Genomic DNA, 23,699 nt, shown 5'->3' with positions numbered 1-23,699 from the left:
GTGGTGACCTTGTAAAAAAAAAATGAAAAAAGTTTTATGATATGTTTTTCTATTCAATTGTAAGGTTAAAGTACAGAATAGGTGCAAAACACCCTCCCCTCACCATGTTAAGAATGGCTTTTTAAATAATAACGTCATTATTTCAACACGGATCATTTTCTGCATGAGTACCTAATATTTTTATTCTTTTCAGCCATTCTTACCATAGAGAGGGGATGGTGTTTTGTAACTATTTTGTGCTTTTAACTAACAATTTATTATTAAAAAAAAGATATTGTGAAATTATAAACAAATAAAAACATATTGTGAAAGTTGAATTTAACTTGAAAAAAAAAACAAAAAACAATGTGAACGACGCGTTCAACATTGTAGCCAGAGCTTATTTGGCAATAAGACCACGTAGTCAATTAATGGGTGCTAATGCACTTACTGATCCGCACTATTTTTTTTAAATCGTATTTCCAAGTTTAATTAAAGTTGTTTTTTTTTTTTGGTATTTTTTAGATTAGGTCCACCTCCACAATTTTCTTTTAAATGACGACTTTTATATGTTTTCGACTATGCTGAATACGGAAATCACATTGAAATTTTGCAGAAGTAAGTAGTTATCGAGATATAAATAGTTTTATGCATTGTATTCTTTGGTGGCCATCTTTTTTATGCACGCAAATTTGTTTATGACGTGCGCATGCACGTAAAAAAGATGGCCGCCAGAGATTACAATGCATTATACAACTTTTTATATCTCGATAACTACTTATTTCTGCAAAATTTCAATGCGATTTCCGTATTCAGCATAGTCGAAAACCTATAAAAGTTGTCATTTAAAAGAAAATTGTGGAGGTGGACCTAATCTAAAAATTTACCATTTTTTTATTCAATTGTAAGGTTAAAGTACAGAATATGTACAAAACACCCTCTCCTCCCCATGTTAACAATGACTTTTTAAATAATAACGTTATTTCAGCACGGATCTATTGATCCGTGCTGAAATAACGTTATTATTGCATGAGTACCCAATTTCTTTAATAACGAAAAAGCATTCATATTTTCTTATGTAAAAACAACTTCTGTAAAAAAAAAAGAAAAAAAAGTGTACTTTCAATTTTGTTAAAAAAGGTTTTCTTAAAAAAAAACTACCGTAAAAAAAAACAAAACATTAATCGGTACTCATGCAGAGAGTGATCCGTACTGAAATAATAACGTTATTATTTAAAAAGTCATTCTTAACATGAGGGTGTTTTGTACCTATTCTGTACTTTAACCTTACAATTGAACAAAAAAAACATATAAAACTTTAATTAAACGTGGAAATACGATTTAAAAAATAGTGTGGATCACTCTCTGCATTTGCACCGTTTTTTTTGTTTTTTTAAGAAAACCTTTTTTAACAAAATTGAAAGTACACTTTTTTCTTTTTTTTTTTTTACAGAAGTTGTTTTTATATAAGAAAATATGAATGCTTTTTCTTTATTAAAGAAATTGGGTACTCATACACTTATTGAACCGTGCTGAAATAAGAACGTTATTATTTAAAAATCCATTCTTAACATGTTGAGGGGAGGGTGTTTTGTACCTAATCTGTACTTCAATCTTACAATTGAATAAAAAAAACATATCATAAAACTTTAATTAAACGTGGAAATACAATTTTAAAAAATAGCGCGCATTAGTCTCTGCATTAGCACCAAATATTATTTAAGCACATTACCAATCCGTAAATTTTCTTCAAAGAAACCTAAACTTTCACCTAACAATTTATAGTTTTAATAATAAAAAAGTGCATATTTTCTTATATCGAAACAACTGTTTAAAAAAACAAAACAAAACAAAAAACATAAAAAACAACTTCGACTTTTATGCTTCAACTCAAAACGCAAGCGAGAACTTTTTTTTTCTCTGATATAATGAAGAAAAAAAATTTTAAATTACAAAATTTGGAAGATAAAAATGAATTTAAATTTTTGAAATAGGAAATGTGTTTTTTTTGGTTTTTTTTGCTTATCGAGTAAACAGAAAATGAAATCTAATTTGCCTCGTCAAATCGTGGTGTGTGAAATGAATTGAAACGGAAGTTCAGTTCTAGCAACAAAAACAGGTCCGCAGTCCAAAAAATATTTTTATTTTATTTAATATTTTCATAATTGGCGATGTTTATTTATTTTAATAACATAGAAACATCCTTCGACTTTAAATATGGATTGTCTGAAAGTTTCAAATAAATTGGTAATGTAGAAATATGGTTTTATCAACTTTGAACGAACCAAGAATTACATTTTTATATATATAGATTGCAGTATTATGTCCTTTCTGCATAATAAATTCTGCTGTCTCATCTTCCATATTCCTATTTTTTTAGTACCACATCTTTTGATTTGTGGCGTATGACATAGTTAAAGGGGACCTTAATTGTCTGTCCATTAAGGCAGATGGACTTTCTGGCCTGCCTGCATGCGGAATTGTTCTATAACTTAGTAATAGTCTTGGTAGGAAAGCATCGATTTTCTCCTTCTGTTGCACGCATGCTTTTATGCCGTTCTTTACCGTCTGAACCATCCTGTCCGTTATCCCGTTACTTTGAGGGTAGTAGGGAAGGGTCTTGTAAGGTCTGCATCCTATTTTTCTTAACCATTCATGCAAATCAGCATTCAGCATTCGCAAATTCTGGCGTGTTATCCGTCACCAATGTTCTTGGTATCCTATTTCCCAAAAATATTACTCTTAATATTTGTTTTACAGTGGTACTTTTTTATCATGTACTCTCACCACTTCAGGCCAACCTGAATATGCGTCTACTAATATTAATAATAGACCTATCTCATTGACATAGGCATGATCCATGTGTACTCTGCTCCATGGTTCTGCTTCTTGGGGCCACACATGTATTTTCTTTTGCTTGAAATTCCTGAGTTCTGTGCATTTTGTGCATCTTTTTATGTAGTCCTCTATGTCTCTTGAGTACCCCGGCCACCATGCTTCCAATTTTAATCTTTTGCATAGCTGCTACTCCACAATGTACATCATCATGTAAACTTTTTGTAACCTGTCTCCTCTGTGTTTCTGGGGGAACTATCAAGTCTCCATTACATATTACCCTGTTTTCTATAGTCAGTTTATATCTGATTTCTTTGAATGATCTTTCAGCTATTGAAAAATTTCCCCAGCGATTCTCTTTCATCCTCAACACTATTCTGTTTAACACTGGGTCATTTGTAGTTTCAGTAGCCATTTTATCTACAGATATTACATCGGTTTCTGCAAGGTACAGGAATGTGTCTTCAAATTCCTCATCATTTTTGTCCTTATCCTCTCTATAAAATCTCAATCTAGATAAGGCATCAACGTGCGGTATCATATTCCTTTAACATACTCAATGTCAAAGTCGAATGCCATCAGTCTGATCGCCCAATGTAATATTCTGGATGTTGTAACTTTTGGTAGTTCTTTTCTTGGGTTGAAAATAAATTCCAGTGGTCTGTGATCACTTTTTAACAAGAATTTTTTTCCCATCAAAAACTGTCTTGCTCTGTCCGTTGTCCACACTATGGCTAGTGCCTCCCTTTCTATATAAGAATAATTGTGTTCAATCGTTGTTAATCTCCACAATAAGTACATTACGGGATGACCATCTTATGACAAAATACCAGATACGGAATGCTCACTAGCGTCAGTAGTTAGAGTTATGTCCTTCTTAGGGTCAAAAATTTGTACAATAGTACAAAACAGATTCTGAATCCTTTTCCACCTTAACAGGCCTATAGCTGATTTTAGGTCTATCTTCGAAAATACTTTCATTCTGGCAAGTTTATGTAAAGCTACTTCCACATTCAGAATAGGGTATGAGTCGGCTCAAACTTTATGGTTCACCCTATTTTATAATCTCCACAAATTCTCAAGTCACCATCTTTTTTTTTTTTTAATACCACAATGGGTGATGCCCATTTACTTCCTCCTGGAAGGGCAGGTTCTAATAAATCTGCCTTTATTAACTTTTGCAACTTAGCTATTACTAATGGTAATAAATGCACTGGTACTTTTCTCGCTTCATAGTAGGAGGGGAGAACATTTTTTTTTTTCTAGCTTCATAATTTTTTAATTTTCCTGTTTTTTTCCATTTCTATCTCATTAATCAACTTCGTTGAATTTATTTTTAATACGTCATTCCCCAATAGTCCATGCGTTTTTCGGCAATTTGTAACTATAATGGGTACTACTTCATATTTTTCTTTTAGTTCTATTGAACCTTCAAAGTAACCCATAATTGCTATAATCGAACCATCAAACTGATGTAATTGTATGTTGCTTTTTTATTTTTAAACGTGGTTTTCCCATTTTTTCCCACAAATTTCTGGTTACTTCACTGCCAGTATCTATCTGTATTTTAACAACACAATTGTTGATTTTCATTTTTATTTTTGTATCTCCATTCCTTGATCTAGTATCTTTACATGAAAAATTTGTCTATTTTCATCCTCTATTCTTTCCACATTTTTCGTTTTACATACTTCTTTGAAGTGATCCTTTTTTAAACACTTTGAACATGTTTTTTCAAACGCAGGGCATTTTTCTCTTTTCCTTTCATGACTTTTTCCACAGTAAGTACATTTTTTTCTTTTCGTTTCTACCGTATACGTGTCAGCCATTATTTCTTTGTAGGCATTTTTTTTTTATTTTGGTTGTAGGTATGTATTAATTCTTGCTGTTGTATAAATTCTAGACACAGATTCAAGGGCATGTTTGTAAGTTGTAACTGTTCCATTAGCTTATATCTATGTGCTGAATTATGCATACCTTCAATTAATCTTAGTTGAATTAACTCTTCTGTTGTCTGTTCTATTGTAAATACTGTGACTTTGAAAAACTAGGAACTTCTGTTCCTAGTTTTTCAAATTCACAGTATTTACAATAGCACTTCTTAACCGGTGTGAATATTTTACTATCAGTTCATCCACTTCCTGCTTCATTGTCATAAACTTGGTCCTTTCTGCAATCACCAGTCTTTCTTTGGCCTCATGTTTCCCTTGATAACCTGACATTTCTTCGAAAGTCATTTCTTCTAGTTCTTGAGGGTATACCATTGTAGCAACCTTCATAATTGTTTCACAACCAGCCTTAGCCATGAACAAGTCGGTGATTTCATTCTCCCCTCGTTGTTTTTTGTTGTCTTTCAACTTTTTGCTTCTCGCATTAGCAGCCAAGCAACGCATCCACGTATCTACATATTTCGGGTCTTCAGATCCAGATAATATCCTATCGTTGACGCCATTGATATGTCATGTATAATGCTAAGCAAGTGTTTCTAATAACCACCTGTTTTATCTGCTCATATATAAATTATACTTAATTTGCATATCAGAACCCGAACTTGATTTTAACTTTTTAGTGACTTGTTTGTCACAAAAAGTAATTCAACTTTGGAAGATTTCCAATATTAATTATTCTACACGCATCAAATGATACCTCTAGTAGAGTCTGGTTTGATACCAACATCAGTCAATCTCTTTAGTTTTGTCTTCTCTTTATTCAATTCATCATTTTCCTTAATGATCTTCCTTTTTTGTGTGTCTATTACAAATATTGTTGAAACATACATTTTAATCTATAATAATCCTATTTCTTATTTGTTCAATCTTAAAAATTTTAATGTTCTGCTTTCATGCTTTTTCCAATTCTAAATATATTTTTCAATTCTGCAATCACTTTTTTTTAAATAAATCATTTCTGCAGAATATGAAATTTAAATGTCTTGCTAAAATGCCTATCAAGTCACAAGTAGTATCGTGCTGTATTCAGTGTATTGCTGTATTCTTTTCAAGTGACTTAACTTATTATTAACTCACTTGTACCATGAATGAGTTGCATTATTTAATCCATAAATGCATCTTTTCAGCTGCCACACCTATAATTCACAAATAATGAGGCAAAATCTCCACCTGCCACGTCATAGCCAAGGTCATTAATTGAGATGCACACAGGTATATGATGAAGAATCTGTTTTTAAGTTATAATATTTTCATAATTTTAACAAGGAAATGGCCTAATTTTTATGATTCTATATGGTCCAAGGATAAATGCTCAGCAATTTAAAGAGTTTCCAAAGTTGTAGTCATTTAAAAAGTTACTTTTGAACTTTGCAATTTAAAATTTTAAATATCTACAACTCGGATGAAGTTGAAGATTTCTATTCAACTCTTAATAGTAAGGTTGAATAGGTATCACTGCATAATTTTCTTGTCATTGCTGGAGGCTTAAATGCCAAACATGATCCTAATGAAGTATACTTTACATATAACTGTAACACCAACTGAAATGGTGAAATGCTTAAAGATTTCATGGACAAGTTTAACATTTTTAGTTCTAACAACATCTTTATAAAGCCAAAAAGTTAACTTTGGAGTTTGAGTAGCCCTTTTGGTAAATGTGCCCAATTAGACTACATTCTCTTTTGTAAGATATAAAGAAATAGGTCCTAAACTTCATTCAGCACTGTTGGTTCTGATCATAGAACTGTATAAGTCAAAGTCAAACTAAAGTTTCCAAATAAGCAAAACTCAATAAAATCTATCAACTTATTCCACCAAGCTCTTTCTCAGCAATTTACCCTTGAGGTCTTCATTAAATTTTCACCTGACGAAATTGAATCAGACTATGAGAATTTGGTTAAATCAACAAAAGAGGTTGCAATCTCAATTTTTCCCAAAAGAGAGGGTAGAGGTCACACCAAACCCAGCAACTTGACCAAAGTGTTAGAGGCACAGTTAGTCCTCAAGTCCATCTACCCCAAAAATACCACAAGTCACCATCACATTCAAATAAGGTTCAGTTGATCATTGCCAAGAGAAACCTTAACAATGCCTATTTAAACTCCAAGGTTAATTTCATCAATCGAAAAATTGGTACATTGTTGAGACAGCCTATAAATAAACAACATCATCTTGCTTGGAAGTTAAAGAACTGGCTGGTAATAATTTTAACCCAAATGTCAGGATAAAAGGTGAATCTGCTAAAAAGCATAGGGAGAATTGGTCCAACCCATTTCAAAAACCTTCTTGGTAAAAAATCGAAACTGCCTAAAAATAATATTCTTCCAAGTGATCAGATATCACTTTCATGTACACTGACACAACTTTGACTATTTTAACACCTGATGTTGAAATTGTCACTTTCGATCAAAGTTCACATGTTCGTAGACAGGATCCACACAAAGGGTATCAGATAAGACCTCAACAAAGCTTGTCAATCTGACCAACACTGATGTCATTGCACTGATTAGTCAGTCCCTTGCAAATGCCCAGTCTCTTCTAAAAGCTTTTGAGCAAGCCTTTAATTGTGTTGGCTTGTACATCGATGAGACAAAATCTGAATATATGAACAAATGCTCTTTTTCCAACTCAAAACATTGAATTAAATGCTACCAAAACAGATTGATGATTATAGGTACCTAGGATTCTTCATCACATCCTCATTTTAAGATTTCAGCATTAGAAATGTGATGATATGGTCTGCTTCTGATGATTTGAGCAAAATATGAACATCACATCTCAGCAAAAGCATTAAATCAAAATTTTTTTAATTTATAGTACTGGCCATCCTCCTCTATGGTTTGGAAACATGAACACTTTCCAAAAAGTTTGAAACATGATTGAATGATATATATACTTGCCTTCTCATGAGATCCCAATTGAGCAAACAAATCTATAGTGAACTTTCATTGTCAAAGCAAGACATGTTCAGTTTGCAGGCCATTATTCTAGAGCAGTAAATGAAGTTATTCCTTCCCTACTTCAGTGGAACCATACTACCCACTCAGAATTAGAACGCTCTCATACACAGATGCTAATGTTGAGATATGCCAATATTAAGAGGTGGTATCTGAAGTAGTCATGCAGGACTGGAATATCAGGCATGAGCATGTGAACTCTATCATATTAACTACAGTGAAAAGATGATGATGATGACTTTGAAAATTCTTTGAAGAGCTAAGGTTAAATATCCTGCTTGTATTGCTTTAGAAATCTATATGACGTTAATATAAATGTTATTTTAATCATTAATTAATGTTTCGGTCTTTATTATTGCAATATTTTTTATGCGAGTTATCAAGTTCAAATTGTACTTTAAGAAATGAGCCTTGTATCTGCTTTATATTTCTTTCACATATAAACACTAATTTTAAATCTGCAACATTTAGCCATATTCGATGATATCAGATTTTTCCCCACCATCTACCGTGTTGCTTTTATAAATTTCAGTATCTCACTGTAGAGAGTGCACGGAAATGATAGGTGAAGTAAGTGATTGGCAGGAAGTTTTGTGGGGAAAATAGAAACGGACATACACATGACCTATCTGTGAAGCGCCCACGTGTCTGGTTGTCATGCGCGTTGGACAGGAAAAATAAAAAGCAAGATGGCGTCTGTGATATTTAATAGAAACGGTCTCATGTAATCTCGTGAGATTGACATGGATGAATGTAATATAAAACAGGTCGCTTGGTGGTGTGGAGAGAGAACTTTGTCTGTTCAGATGCTAAACAGGTGACTCAGTGCATTGGGACGAGTGAAGGAGGTTCCAGTTCTACAAGCTATTTCGGCATGACGTCAGATTTGATCCTAAGCTGATTCCACTGTTTGATGGCAGCAGCGCTGAGCAGTCAGTACAGGAATGGGTGGAAAAGGCAGAATTGATATGCCAGCTCAGTGGTGTGAAGCGTCTGGAATGTGTGGTCCCAATGTGCCTCGCTGAGGGCGCATATGCTGTATACCAGCAGCTAACGGATGAAAAGAAGGCAGATTTCACCTGCATCAAAAACGCCCTCTACACAGCGTTTGCGTTAGATCCGGTTGCTGCATAGAAGGAGTTTATGGCACACAAGTTACATTCCAGGGAGACGGTTGATGTTTATCTGGCAGAACTGAAGAAGCTTGCAGTCCTGTTCAGAGGAATGTCAGAGAAGGCTGGTATGCGCATTTATTGCAGGATTCCCCGCTGGTGTGGAAGATATGCTTCGAGCCTCATCCCAAGTAGATGAGATGGACATCTCGGAAGTATTAGCGCTGGTGCGGGTGATACTAAAAAGGAGTCCAGTAGACCGCGTGGCAGCTGTGCAGCCATCACAGGGTGGATCTTAGGACCTGGGCACAGTTACAAATGTGGTGAGCCCAACCATTTGGCCCGTGATTGTCTCTCATTGCACTCACTGACTCAAAGGCTTAGCAGGCTTCAGTACTACAACTGTAAAAACCGAGGACACCTGGCCCGTGCCTGTCCGGGAAACAGGCAGGGGGAGGAAGCTACAGCGCCAGTCTTCTCTCCAGATCGTCACTGAGCAAGGCGCTGCCAGCAGTGACTGTGTGCGTTAACAGACATGAATGCCTCGCCCTTGTAGACACTGGTGTGCGCAAGGCATGTTGCGACACTTGGTACAATGAGAGAATTCCAGTGCTAACCGTGGGTAGTAGGTCGCTGGCCTCTTGTGGGGTGAGTATCATCAGCACAAGCATCGGCGATGGGCTTGCGGTAGTCATGCAAGCCCTAGTGGTGTAGTGGTTGCTTGGATACAACCTACTTCTAGGGATGGATTTGATTACACAGCCGGGTGGAATCACTGTGGACTGCACCGGCAAGATAGAGTTCTCCCGACATGAGAAACGTGTTTGTGCCGCAATTACTCTGGACGAGCCTGACTTTCATGAGGAGTAGGACAGGGAAACCAATGCGTGGACGGCATTTTGGAAGTGGGCTGGTGATCGATCACCAATATCTTTACGGAACCGACTATCAGAGTACCCCTCTAATGAGGCTCGGGGGCAATATGAAGAAGAACTGCAGACTTGGATCAATAATGGCTGGCTACTTCCATACCCTGAGGATGAGCTCGAGCCAAGGACTGATTTCCCTGATGGCTGTCTTACAAGATAGCAAACAGAAGGTCCGACCTGTCATGGACTACCGTGAACTTAATGAACATGTCGACCTGTACACAGCAGGGTTTTGTGTGCTCAAATTAAGGGAGTGGCGGCAGCAAGGGTCGGATGTGGCAATTCTGGACCTGCGCAGGGTCTACCTGCAGATACGCATTGAAAAAGAGCTGTGGCCATTTCAGACTGTGGAAATTAAAGGAATTCACTATTGTCTGACCAGGCTAGGGTTCGATCTCAACATGACATTAGGCATTATATGACAGAAATTATGCACATGATCTGGCAACGGGATGAGGCTGTGTGCCAAGCAACATTGTCTTACATTGATGATATCTTTGTAAATGAGAGCCTCATGTCTGCCCAGTCAGTCAAAGAGCACTTCGAGAACTTTGAACTGACATGCAAGGAACCGGAGTGTCTGCAAGACGGGGCAAAAGTACTTGGCCTGCGTGTGAGCGGTAGCAAGGAGGAGCTCTACTGAAGGAGAGGTGGTGATGTTCCAGAAGTCCCATCCAACATCACTTGTCGGAGTGTTTTTTCTGCTTGCGGAAAGCTGGTGGGCAACTTTCCTGTGTTGGCTCAGGGTGGTAGTGGCGGCCATAAAACGTTGTGCCACATCTGTATTATTGAATGGGATGATAAAGTGCATGATGCCATGCTCCTGAGCATGCTAACAGAAACTGTGGCCAGGGTGACTCGTGACGACCCTGTGCGAGGGAACTGGTGTCTTAACGGGAACGAGTTTACGATCTGGGTGGACGCTAGTTCATTAACCCTTGGAGTTGCCCTTGCGGTTGATGATGGTATTATCGAAGATGCCTGTTGGCTTCATTCAGAGAATAATTCTAGGCACATAAACCTGGACGAACTTGATGCCACATTGAAAGGAATTACTCTGGTGCTTCAGTGACAAGCCAGGGTACTACATCACGCACTCTGTGTGCACTCATCGGTGGATAACCAATGCATTGACTGGAAGAGTACGTCTAACCACAAGGGCAGTAAATGAGATGTTGATACGAAGACGGCTCACCACCCTGGTCGATACAATTAAAGAGTACAACCTGACCGTAGACATAACATTGATCAGGTCTGAAAGCAACAGAGCAGATGCGCTGACATGAGTACCACAATGGTGGCTGCTGGCTGATACCCGGGAAGGTTCTGAGACGCTGCAACAGCCGTGTACAGCGGTCATGTGTAATATGGATGGGGATTGTATCATTGAGATTCATCAGCAGTGTGGACATCCAGGGGTTTAGCAGACACTATATTTTGCCAAGATGGTTGACCCAGAAGTAAGAAGGGCAGATGTCAAGAGAGCAGTGGGAAGTTGCCAGGCATGTCAATCAATCGACCCGACTCCGATACAGTGGAAAAAAGGGCAATTGGGAGTGAGCGGCACATGGCAGAGAGTGGGCATGGATATTACACATTACGGTGGCAATCACTTCATCACCCTCATTGATTGTGGACCTCTGCGCTTCACGGTCTAGAGACCACTCAGGCGCCAGGACTCCTACATTATTCGCCAGCTGTCATCTGTGTTCTTTGAAAGCGGCGCGCCCAAAGAGGTGCTGACGGACAATGACCCAGCCTTCTGCAGCCAGCAAGTCAGGCAGTTCCTGAAGAAGTGGGGAATGCGGCTGCAACTGCAGTGTGCTTATGTGCCATCTGGCAATGGTATTGCTAAGAGGAGCCATTGCAGTATCAAAAGAATCGTGGCCAGGAAGCAATGCACCGTCTCAGATGCCGTATATTGGTACAACATCACGCCAAAAGATGGCGTCTCTCCAGGAACAACACCTGCAAATGCAATATACCAATACCAAGTCTGAGAAAAGGGAATCTACCCCAACAGAGAAGTCGCCAACGAGGAAGGACAGGGGTCGTATGCACCAGGGGATCCTGTCTGGGTGAAGCCGCCGGGAAGCCGGTGCACTGACAGATATACACAGGGCATAGTGACCGATGTGGTGAATCAGCAGTCAGTCATGGTTGACGGTATGCCCCGTCATGTTAGGGACCTGAGGCCGGCGACATAGTTGCAACCACCACTGGATGACAGGAGCAACTCTGAATCTGAGGCTAGTGAGCCATCGCTCTGGTTTGCACCATCCTCATCCTCATCAAGCAGCGAATCTGATATTAGTAGCCTCTCAGGGGAGGCAGTGTTCTTCGACCCTCAGACTGCAGATGAGAGTGCAAGTGAACTGCCGGCCTGCACAGTCCCCCTTCAAAGAAGCACCTAATGGAAGAGAGCGCCACCTCCCTGCCATCTCTGTGATCATGAGATCGGGGGGGGGGATAGAAACGGACATACACATGACCTACCTGTGAAGTGCCCACGTGTCTGTTTGTCATGCGCATTGGACAGGAAAAAGAAAAAGCATATATATAGATTATATGTGTGGACTGCTTGATGCCAGGCGAGGTGAGAGGAAGACGAGAAGGAAACGGAAGGCTATGTCAGAGGTCACAAGAAATGCACGCGTATCAATTAGCTATGTCATGTTTATGCGTGACCCAATCCATGCATGTGTGTTCTACTGTGCACAGCTTGCTCTGTGTCTGAGTGTTTGATCTAGACAAAGCGAATTTGGCAGGTGTAAACAGTTCACTATAACCCCGCGAAAAATGCAAAAACAAACCACATCGAAAGGATGTGGAAGGAACCAAAACAACGAAACAAGCAAGACTGCGGGATCAACCGAGAGCTTCTAGGTACATATCTTATTGAATACATGTGGAGACAGAAGTTTGGAAACGATCTTTTTGTTTCCATCATAAATCTTGCTTCCGAAAGCTACCCAGTTAGAGAGCTTCCTTCCATTTCCTCTACCCCATCTTTGCCATCGATAGCTATTCAATAGTCGACCGACGTAAAGATTCCTAATGAAATATCCTCATCTCTAGAAAATTCTTCCAACAGCAATGAACAGCCGTTAAAAAAAAAGTTTTCTTGAAGAAAAGTTTTTGTTGTACTTTCACCTAACAATTTACGAATTTGCAAAAAAAAAATTTCAGCTTTTCTAAAACAAAAAAAACTTCTGTTGACCAAAAACATTTACTGAAAAAAAATCTTGAAAAAAAAGAAACTACTTAGATCTAACAATTTATGGTTAAAAATAAAACATTCATATTTTCTAGAAAAAAAAAACTTGTTGATAAATCATTTGCAAAAAAAAAAAAATCTTGAAAAAATAAACAAAACATTTATATTCAGTCATTTTATGGTAGTTTTTTTTATTTTTATTTAGTGCATTTCTATTTTTTCCGGTTTGTTTTGAAATTAGTCTGCGTCTGTTACAGTGCTCGGCTTAATCCAATGATTGCCGGTCACATCCGATCCATGATTGATGGGAAATCCTGAGAATCCAGTTCAAATTCTGCAAGAGTACCTTTCATTTTATTTGTTCTAATTAATTGCAATTTGCAATTTACTCACCAAGTGATTTATTTCTTACTAAGTTCTGCATTTTCCTCTATCACTATACATTGTTTGACCCATCCCATTCATATTTTACTGTCTTTCTCTCTATCTTAATAGTCAATTAGAATAATTTGTTATAAATCAAAAGGGAATAACACTACAAATAGTAAAACTATTTAATCCATCCATAGAGAGAGGGAGAGGCAAAAAGCAACAAATTTTTTTTTGTTTAACTGGCTTTGTAACTCACTTTTTCCTTATTATACAAAGTTACAGAGTTTTAGTAGCTGTATTTATTATTTATTATTTTTTTTTTTTTTTCAGGTTCCCAACAATGGAAACTTGTTTTGTTCAGCCACCATTTTATTAGGAACCACTCAGATTCTTCCAACAAAACTCCACCAAGGAAAGCAAAGACTCCAGTTGGGAAACTAGATGATCCATGGTCAGATCTCACAGTAGAAGAACAGCCAACAATAGAATATGAACCCCTTGAGAGATTTCCAGATGATAAGAATCCAGAAACTGGAGAAATTGGTGGACCCCGAGGGCCTGAACCAACACGATATGGTGACTGGGAAAGAAAAGGGCGTGTGACAGACTTTTAGATAGATATATGATTTGAAAATGGAACCTTTATAAATGCTGTCATTTTTAGGACTGTATACATTTTTAAGTGTTAAAGATTTTTGGTTCTTGAACTTGTAAAGTATTTTCTATGAAAATAAAATAAAAACTGAATTGTTTATTCTTCTTTCCTTATTTCCACACTTATTTTTCTGAATGCATGAACAAATTTAGAGAAATAGACTATTTTAAATAATAGTCACATAAATTTCAAGAAATAAGTTTGGTTTCAATAAATAAAATATTTATTTGTAAAAATTTGAAGTTTTTTTGATTTTAAAATTAAATTTAAACAAAAACTTTATGAAAATATTTTTCCTCATCATAAATTTTTTTTTTTTTGCCAAGTGAAGCTGGCATAAGATTTTCTGTTTCTTTTAAGCAGATAACTACAATAAATATTTGTCTTGCTTTTTGGTGGGAAGCATTTAAATTTTATAGAATTTACACCATTGATAAATGACGTATGACTCAAAGAAATAAGGTTGTCTGATAAAAACTGTTGCATTACACTAGAATGTTTGTTTTTGCTTTTTTTCCTGAAGAAATGAAACAGTACTTCGGACATTGTTCTCGTTCTTCATTCGACTATTTGGAGGTGTCTTCAGGTACAGGCATGGAATGTTAGAGCATTTTCTCCACTCTCTGTCTTCTTCCCTGACAAAGTTTTGTTTTTCATATTTTTTTTTAATTACATATATAAATAAACCTTGGGGTTCAAGATATGATTTAACTGTCACCTGAGACAGGTCAAATAACAGTTTTCATACGCAAAAAAAAGGATTGTAAGAGAGCATGGTGGGTGCCTATTTTAACCTTTTTTCTTTTGGTTTTGTTTTCTTTTTTAAATAAATTTAGACGAACAACTAAAAATCAAATCTAACAAGTGAGTAGTTGAGTACCTAAAATGTAATAGTAATGATGACAAGCCATTGAAAGTAGAAGGAGCTTCGAAAGTTATGCAGCCAATCAACAAAATTGGAAACTGGATCAAAAAGATGAGTGAATCACAACTGCTTAATAATAAAATTCTACTGTCTGAAATATATGTAGACCCAATGAATAATGTTATCTGAAATCCAGAAAGATGAAGTAAAATTGGCACTTTATGACCTTGTTATGAAGATTTGGGGCTTAAATTCAACGGCAATTACTGAATACACTGTTTCAACCATGGACTCAGAGGGAACCTGTGATGAAGAGGATTTCGAAAAGTTAGTGGATCAACAAGATCATAAAGCAAGGTCAAAGTAGCATAAGTTAGAGGAAACAAGAGTCTGCTCTGTTGGCAGTGGCACTTTGTCCAACATAAGTGAGCGTTGAATGTCTGTTCTCAGTACTAAGACTAATAAGGACAAACCAAAGGGATGTAATGAAAGGGAAACTCACTGAAGCAAATTATTTAAATTTGAAAGCAAATTATTAAATTTTTATTTGCAAATTTCTATTACTCTAATCTCTATAATATATATAAATTCGTATTCCTGTTTGTTCACAATTTGATTAATATATACAAAAGATCCATTACTTTATTATTTCATTCATTCCTATACATCTGGTATGATTCTATACATAGTATGATTCTTGCCAAATATACGATTGAGAGGTAACCTCATTTGCATACTACATTAAGGAAAATCGATTTTATTAAATAGCAGTGTGTTAGTTATTGTTTATAGTGAGAGAATTGTTTTAACGTGTTCTATTTAAGTTTGTTATGTAAATTTGATTTATAGTGATAACATTTAATTTAATTTACATCAATTATTTTATAAACCTGTTTGAGTTATTTCCACTGGGCGCCAACTTTTTTGTTTTTGTTTTCTTTTTTCGCAGATATTAAAACTAAAAACTTTTAAGCGTTATTTTTGGAATTAGTTTAAATAAAATAATTTTCATGATTTCGCAATTAACATTGTGGTCCAGTCTATTTTTATTTTAAAATAAACAAGCAATCCAATTCAACTACAATTCTTTATTTAAAACAAAAAAAACTTTCATTTACATTTTTTTACACTGCTAACTGCTAATTTTTTTTATTTTAATAACACTAAGTCATAACTTATCATTTTTATAACATAAAAACATGTATTTCGGTTAACACAAATTCTACTTTGATATTTTTGAAACTGAATTATTTACAGTTTGCAACAGACTGTAAAAAAATTTTTTCTAGACTGAGGTAGCATAAAAGATATTTGCTTAAACTGAAATATAGTCATAAAAAGGTGCTCAATATCTGGAGAATAGGTTCTCTTCATATCCCTTCTGCCGATTATTTCAGCACAGTACCTTCTCTGCATGAGTAAAAAGATTTGTTTTTTAGAGTGGAGGAACATTTCAACAATAAGTTTTCTTGAAATATTACAATTTGTAATTTAATATTTTAAAAATTTATTAAAAACATTCATATAAATAATTTAATTTAGTCAGAAGTTGACATTTTTTTAAAAATTTTTGGAAGGGAGACTTTTTCTTTAAACATTTTCCACAATACATTAAGATTTGTAAATAATTATTTAAAAATATTCATTAAAAATCAATAAAAAAAAAATGTGCTTATGCAGAGTTGGTAACATGCTATTGAAAGTATTTTCAAGTTAACTTCAGATTTTAAGGTAAATTTTTTTTATTAAATTGTTAAGTGAAAGTACAGAATAGTTACAAAACCACTCTCCATATTAAGAATGGGTTTTTAAATAATAATGTTATTATTTTAACACAGTACCTTCTCTGCACAATTACCAAAAGTATTTTTCTTTATTTTGGCAAGATTGTTAATACTCTATTGGATAAATTGTTTTATCGCTCACAGAACTTAGTAGTTTACCCAGATATAGCTGAAAATTATGTGCATCTCTAATGGCAAATGGAGAGCAATTATAGCTCCTAAAATGACATGGGACATGTCATCAATCAACAACTGATTAATGAAATTCTAGGTCAGAAACAAACTTTCAGTTCTCTGGATTCTAATCTCGATGATGACTATGCTGTATGTTACAGAATTTTTGAATTCATTAGAATTACCATGGCACAAATTAAAGCTTGGATGCCCAATTATGTTACCCTTGAATTTGATGCTCCACGACTACTATGCAATGGAACAAGATTGCATGTTAAATGTATACAACCTCATGATAGAAGTTGTCATATTAGCTGGTGTGGCTAAGGACAAACTCATATTCCTTCCCACAATACCCATTATTCCATAAGATTCTGCAATTTAATTTAAAAGGATTTAGTTCCTAATCAAAATATCATTTGCCATGACAATAAACAAGCCCCAAGGATAATCCTTGGCAGTGGTTTGTCTTAACTTTGCTTCACCTTGCTTTAGCCATAGACATTATGTAGGATGTTTACGGTTAGGCTCTCCACAATGTCTATATATATTAGCACTAAAAGCTACAACACAATAGTTCATCCGAGATTTATACAAATAACAAAGTCAATGCTCCATTCAATAAACACATTTGCTAACAAAAAAACTCATTTAACTTGTGTCATTTCATATTTATATGTTTCTATTGACTGAATATAGATTGGACTCCAACAAACACTAAACAACTGCCAGGTATGAATAGCCAACCTCCTTATTGATCCATTTTTTTTCAATAATAATGATCAGATCCCTTATTCTAGAATACATTCTCAAAAAACAATTTCTATTACTTCTACAGGGTGGAATGATAAAATTGTTGCTCTAGAAAATACAATAGATTCCAACAGGTTTTCTTTTTTTGTTGCAGACGATCTACTAGTTGGCCAGTTGTGTACAAACCCCAAAAGTGATAGAGCCTTCTATCATATCTGAAAGTGACACAATGTTCAATGAGCGAGATCGGAGATGTGCCGCTGTACAACTCATGTTCTCTACCGATCCAAGTTATGATAATAAGACCATTGCCAGCACCCTCAAAATGCAAATCTGGATGGTTCAATGCTTGAAGTCGCAGCTCACTGAAGTTTTCAGCCATGGTTATGGTCTTTGGTGTGGCTTCAAGGGTTGGGATCATTAATCGGAATCGGAAAAATCAGAACTTTTGGAGGTATTGGAATCGGAATTGGAAAAATTATAGCCTAATTTCCGATTCCAAACCGATTCTTTTATTTTTTATTTTTTGACAATAAAAAATGAAACAAGCACAAATTGTTTTTTTTTTATTAGAAGTTGTTCATTTACAACACAAGACTGAGAAGGACCACAGAATGGGTTATAAATCTCATTTACAGCTTTAACATTGATTAACAGTTTACCTTATTTTATTTATTGGTCATAACTTGCTTAATCCCTTTGTAAACTTTTCGCATCTATTCTCTAAATCCTTTCGCGTTGGTAGTGGCTATTGTCCTTTACTGGAATTTGAGTGGCAATAAGCCTCCCCAAGGTTCCAGTTCTCTTTGCACTTATCCGACTGAGGTCTGGTTAGTTCATCGGTCTTTCCTTCCTCCTTGACTTTACAGTAACACAAATCAATCTAATAATCGACGAAATGTGCATCATTGTGAGAATAGTTAACAGAAATCCCTCCTAATGTTAAGAATGCTTTTCTAAATAATATGTTATTATGCAGAAACATATTCTTGACATGTGATGGGCTTTCTTAAATATTCTATCTCTACACTGTTTTCTTATTTTGCATACCAATCATCGAATAATTCTTTTTTGGGATGCCAGCATGCCAGATTTCAATCCACCATTAACTTTTTTGATAAATCTGTGTGTGGCATACCGGGAAAATATTTTTCAAATGAATAAAAATGAATAAAATGTATTTTTATAAGAATCTTTGTATATTTATCGAGCCAATAAACATAGAATTTTATATGAAAATCCATGTTTATTATTTTTTAAAAATCTAACAATGGAGCTGAAGTCGATGTTATGTGTCTAAAACAAAATTAACTTTTTTCATAAATCTATGCTGCATACCAGGGAAATATTTTTTCTAAAAAATTCAATTAATAAAGTTTATTTTTACAAGAACCTTTATCTACCCAATAAACATTAAATTACATATGAAAAAAACGTTTATTATTTTTAAAAATTTAACTCATGCAACGAAGCTAAAGTTGATATTTTCGATTCTAAACCAAACTAACTATTTTCTAAATCTCTGAGTGTTGTACAGGTAAAAGATTTCTTTCTAAAGAATAAAAACGAATATAATTTATTTTACAAGAGTCTTTATACAATTATCTAGCAAATAAACATAAAAATACACATGAAAATCTACTTGGATCATTTTTAATTTGTTTTTGCAAGAGCATTAGCAAAGTAGCAGATGTCTAACAAAAATGACGTTTCTGAATTTTTGAGATGAGGATTGGTTATTTGTATTATTATTCATCAGACTACTGTTCTAATCTTGAGGGTGATTTTCACAACGTTTCGATTGATATAACCTCCGACCTTCTTCAGATGTATCTTGTCGAACTCGGGAATGTTTCTGTTGAACTTGGGAATTTGGACAGAATTTCGAGCGGAACCCTTTGTTTACTTCATGGGGTAGCATGCTCTTGTTCCATCAGCCATGACTGGATAGAGGTCCTAAGTAATTCGCAAATGTATATTTCGGTCGCCCACACTGAGGATTGAACCTTCAGGAGAATATCACTTTTACAATTGATTTTTTCCCAGTACTCTAACCAATGCGGACAATTCTAGTACGAATTTTAGGAGCCTTAAACCTACGTTTTATTTCTAGTTGTAAATATAACCATTTATTACTAATTATTATTATATATTAATGTATATCTATTTCTATATTTATTACTGTATATATTGATGTTTTTACTTATTACTTGTATATATTAATGCTTTTACTTATTACTTGTATATATTAATGCTTTTACTTATTACTTGTATATATTATTTATTGTTTATAATTACTGGTTCCCATATCATATTGAATTCTATACTAGGTCTACTTAGCAGTTGGTTATTTCCCAGCGTATGTGCTGCTTTTTTCAGTTGTCTTACTCTCCACCGTTCCTCTCTGTCTATAATGTTTACTTCGTCCCATAGTGGTAGATGGTTTCCCTTTTCTTTCCAGATATGGTCAGCTATACCTGACTTTTCAGCCTCTCCACGTACTATGGCTTTTTAATGTTCTTCTAACCATACTTTCAACGGACGACACGTTTCACCTTTGTATAGTTTTCCACATTTACATGCGATTTCATATACACTTTAATATAAAAAGATTGAAAATGCTTGGAATTTTTTCTAGTGCTCCTTATACCTTGGTCTTGTGTAATCACATGCTCTGAAATATTTCATGTTTCGTTATATTTTGTTTGGTTGTGAAAATATAGATAAAAATCTTACAAGTTTATCAAAACCTTGGAGAAAATATATAAAAAGTTAAAAAAAACTTTCATTTACATTTAAAATACCCCAAAACATATGAGATGCTATTTTTTTTTTTAGGTGATTATGTGTGAGCACACTGAAATGTAGTTTTAGAATTTAGAATAGCGGTTCAGTTGTGCATAAAGATATAATGTAAAATGATCCCATTTTCGGTGCATTCTAACTTTTTAAGCAGTTATGTAATTTTTACCACTGATACCAAGTCTGATCAGCAAAATCATAAAATCATACATAATTGCTTTATTTTTCATATTGCCACCCAGACTAAGGGTAATTAGTAGGAAAACAGCATGGTTTTTATGACCTTAAACAATCAGATATTTTATACTAAAGTTTGAGTTGGAATATTAACATTCCTAATATTTAAAACAAATAAAGTTGGTTACATGTCCTAAAAACATTGTCTGATTAACAACATGTGATCATTTCGTTATATATATGAAGGAAACTTATTGTTTATGTGCTATCATATTTTTGCCACTAAATTTTTCCAGCTGTTTACATGAAATCGCCTAAAAATGGAGAATTGTGTTTTACTTTTTTAGATGTATTAGTATACAAGTTGGATTTTTTAAAATAATAAAAGTGGTTTTTCATACATAATTTTATGTTTATTGGCTAGATAAATGTATAAATGTTCTTGTATAAATAAACTTTATTCATTTTTATTCTATTAGAAAAATATTTTCCTGGTACGCCACAGAGATTTATCCAAAAAGTTAGTTATGTTTTAGAAGCAATACATCGATTTCAGTTCCGTTGTTGGTTATAATAAATAATTAGCATGGTTTTTCATATTTAATTTTATGTTTAGCTGTGAGATAAAAAACGTACAAATAAGTTCTGTAGTCATTATGACAGAATCAAATTTGGCATACTTTTGGCGAAACAAAATGGCGGATTGAAATCTGGCGTGCTGGCGTCCCCCAAAAAAGAATTACCGATTATTTTATGTTAAATTAATCTATTCTGATCTTCCACTCTAAATACTAAAATGATTGCTTTTTTCCGTCAATTTTTATAAGAATTTCACACGTAATCATCTATAAAAGTAATATTTCATTTTGGAATAGGGATTCAGGTGAGAGTGTTAATCTACAAATTTGTCATTATTATTATAATTATCATTTGCATCTCGTTTATGTTTTTGTTTTTTTAAAGTAAAGCAAATCAATTTAATAACCCACCAAATTTTTATAATTAAAACAAAATTTAAACTTCATTCATAGAAGGAAGACACATAATAGTTAACAGAGCCCACACCCTCGCCATGTTAAAAATGGTATTCTAAATAGTAGCATTATTATTTAGAAATTTGTGCGTAACAATGGGAGGGAAGGGACGTTGTTAATATTTTGTTCTTACATCGTTTTCTCATTTTGCCTACCAACCATTGTATATTTTCATCTGTTTATAAAAACTTTCAAGTAGCATGTTGTACACTAATGATGAACTAATACAATCTGGCTTTGTTTTAAAATCCAAATATATCTTTTGTCTTACAATTTTCAATCAATTACAAGGAAAATATTTGAGAAAAAAATATATGCAGAAATTACCCGGGGGGGGGGGTATGTAATAATTTTGAAATTTACAAAAAACGAAAAATTTCTAATTAAATATTTATAAATTTTAAAAGAATCAGAATCATGAATCGTATTGGAATCAAAAATTTAGAACAGAATCGGTAATTGGATCAGAATTGGGAAAAATTTTGGAATCTTTCTATCACTAGTTTCAAGTGAGGGCCATATCATGCCAGCTCACATCTTCGAAGTCAGCTTGAAAGTCAACACCAATGTGTACCTGGATGTGCTGAAGAGTGTGGTGATCCCCTGGTGCAATCAGGTGGCCGCTGGCAGATCCTGGGTGTGGCAGCAAGACTCAGCACCAGCCACAAGTCCAAAGAGAACCAAGCTTGGCTTCAGGAGTGCTACGACTTTGTATTCTTCTCTTATGTTATATCGTAGATTATTATGAATAACAAGTCATTACTGGGGTTGTACAGAAAGGGTTTATTTAGGTAAAAAGGTACACACATTTCTAAGCGTTCATTGACAGCTTAGTACTAAATTCTGTCTCCCACGTGATGAGTGTTTGCTTGTCTTTTTATAGACGTAACAGTCCATTCATTTGAGGGGTGTTGGATCAGTCCATTATATCACCTTCCTCCCAAGCTAAATTCTTCCCTAGAATTTCGCTTCACCATTTTTTTCTTTTTTGACTTTGTCCAAAAAATTCAGTTCTTTTTCTTTTTCTTTTACTTCTCCTTAAAATTTGCGTTTGCGAATTTTTGGATTTTGGAGAGTGACTTGTATTTTCAGTTATTGGTGCTTCCTTTTTTGGAGGCTCTATGTGAAAAATGTCATACAGTACTTCCATCGGTACTTCATTGTTTTTAACTATTTCAATATATCGGGGTCTGAGTTGGTTTATATGTTTTTTGTGGGAAAATGTCTGACCTTTTATAATGTAGACCATTCTTCCAATTCTTTTTGAGATTATGCCTTCTTCCCAAAAACTCTTCCCTGCCCGATAATTGTTGAAAAAAACTTTATCCCCGTCCTTGTATATCTTGTATCGTCCATTATCTTTTACACTTTTTTTTAACTTTTTTACTCGGAATTAACCGGTCGAACACAGAGCGCACTTTTCTGGCAAACATTATTTCCGCTGGGGATAAATTTGCATTTGTATTCGGATTAGGCGTTATCCTGTATACTGCTAAAAATTTGTGAAGACTTTTTTCTTCCGTATTGATGTTATCGTTCTTTTTTAACGCTCGTTTAAAAGTATCGACAAATCTTTCAGCTTGTCCGTTAGATCGAGGGCTATAAGTTGGTGTTGTGACATGCTCTATGGCCATTGACTCACAGTAGATCTTAAATTCTTGACCTTTGAACATGGTGCCATTATCACTAACAATTGTTTTTGGTACGCCAAAACGCCCAAATACCTCGTCCAACGCCTTTATTGTGTTTGCCGCTGTAGGATGTTTGAATTTAAAAATTTCTGGCCATTTCGACATGCTATCTACTATTACCAGGTAATAATATCCTTTTAGAGGTCCTGCGTAATCTATATGGATCCGTGTCCATGGTATATCTGTTTTAGGCCAAGGTTGCGTCTTAATGGGCGGCGCTTTTGCTGCTAGTTGGCAACCCTTACATAATTTTATCATTTTTTCTATGTCCTGATCCATTCCAGGCCAGTACGTATATGCTCTCATTAGTGCTTTCATTCTGGAGATTCCAGGATGTCCCATGTGGAATTCTTTTAAAATTCTCTTCTGTAATACTTGAGGTATTACCACTCTATCTGCGTACATTAGAGTTTC

At 34.9% G+C, this 23,699-nt stretch overlaps 1 protein-coding gene across 1 annotated transcript in view; it reads left to right on the top strand.

Annotated features, from left to right (window-relative positions):
* LOC145246789 (succinate dehydrogenase assembly factor 4, mitochondrial-like) overlaps positions 1-14,102 on the top strand; it is a 30,186-nt gene extending 16,084 nt beyond the window's left edge. The window contains exon 2 of the mRNA XM_080108587.1: positions 13,681-14,102. Within this exon, the coding sequence (XP_079964713.1) occupies positions 13,681-13,964 (284 nt within the window). The 3' untranslated portion in view covers positions 13,965-14,102. The remainder of the gene's footprint in view (positions 1-13,680) is intronic.
* The last annotated feature ends 9,597 nt before the right edge of the window (positions 14,103-23,699 follow it).

Source organism: Euprymna scolopes, chromosome 24 (genome assembly GCF_053919585.1).
Source record: "Euprymna scolopes isolate OS-2025 chromosome 24, ASM5391958v1, whole genome shotgun sequence".
NCBI lineage: Eukaryota > Metazoa > Mollusca > Cephalopoda > Sepiida > Sepiolidae > Euprymna > Euprymna scolopes.
This window is presented reverse-complemented; position numbering and strand designations above follow the sequence as displayed.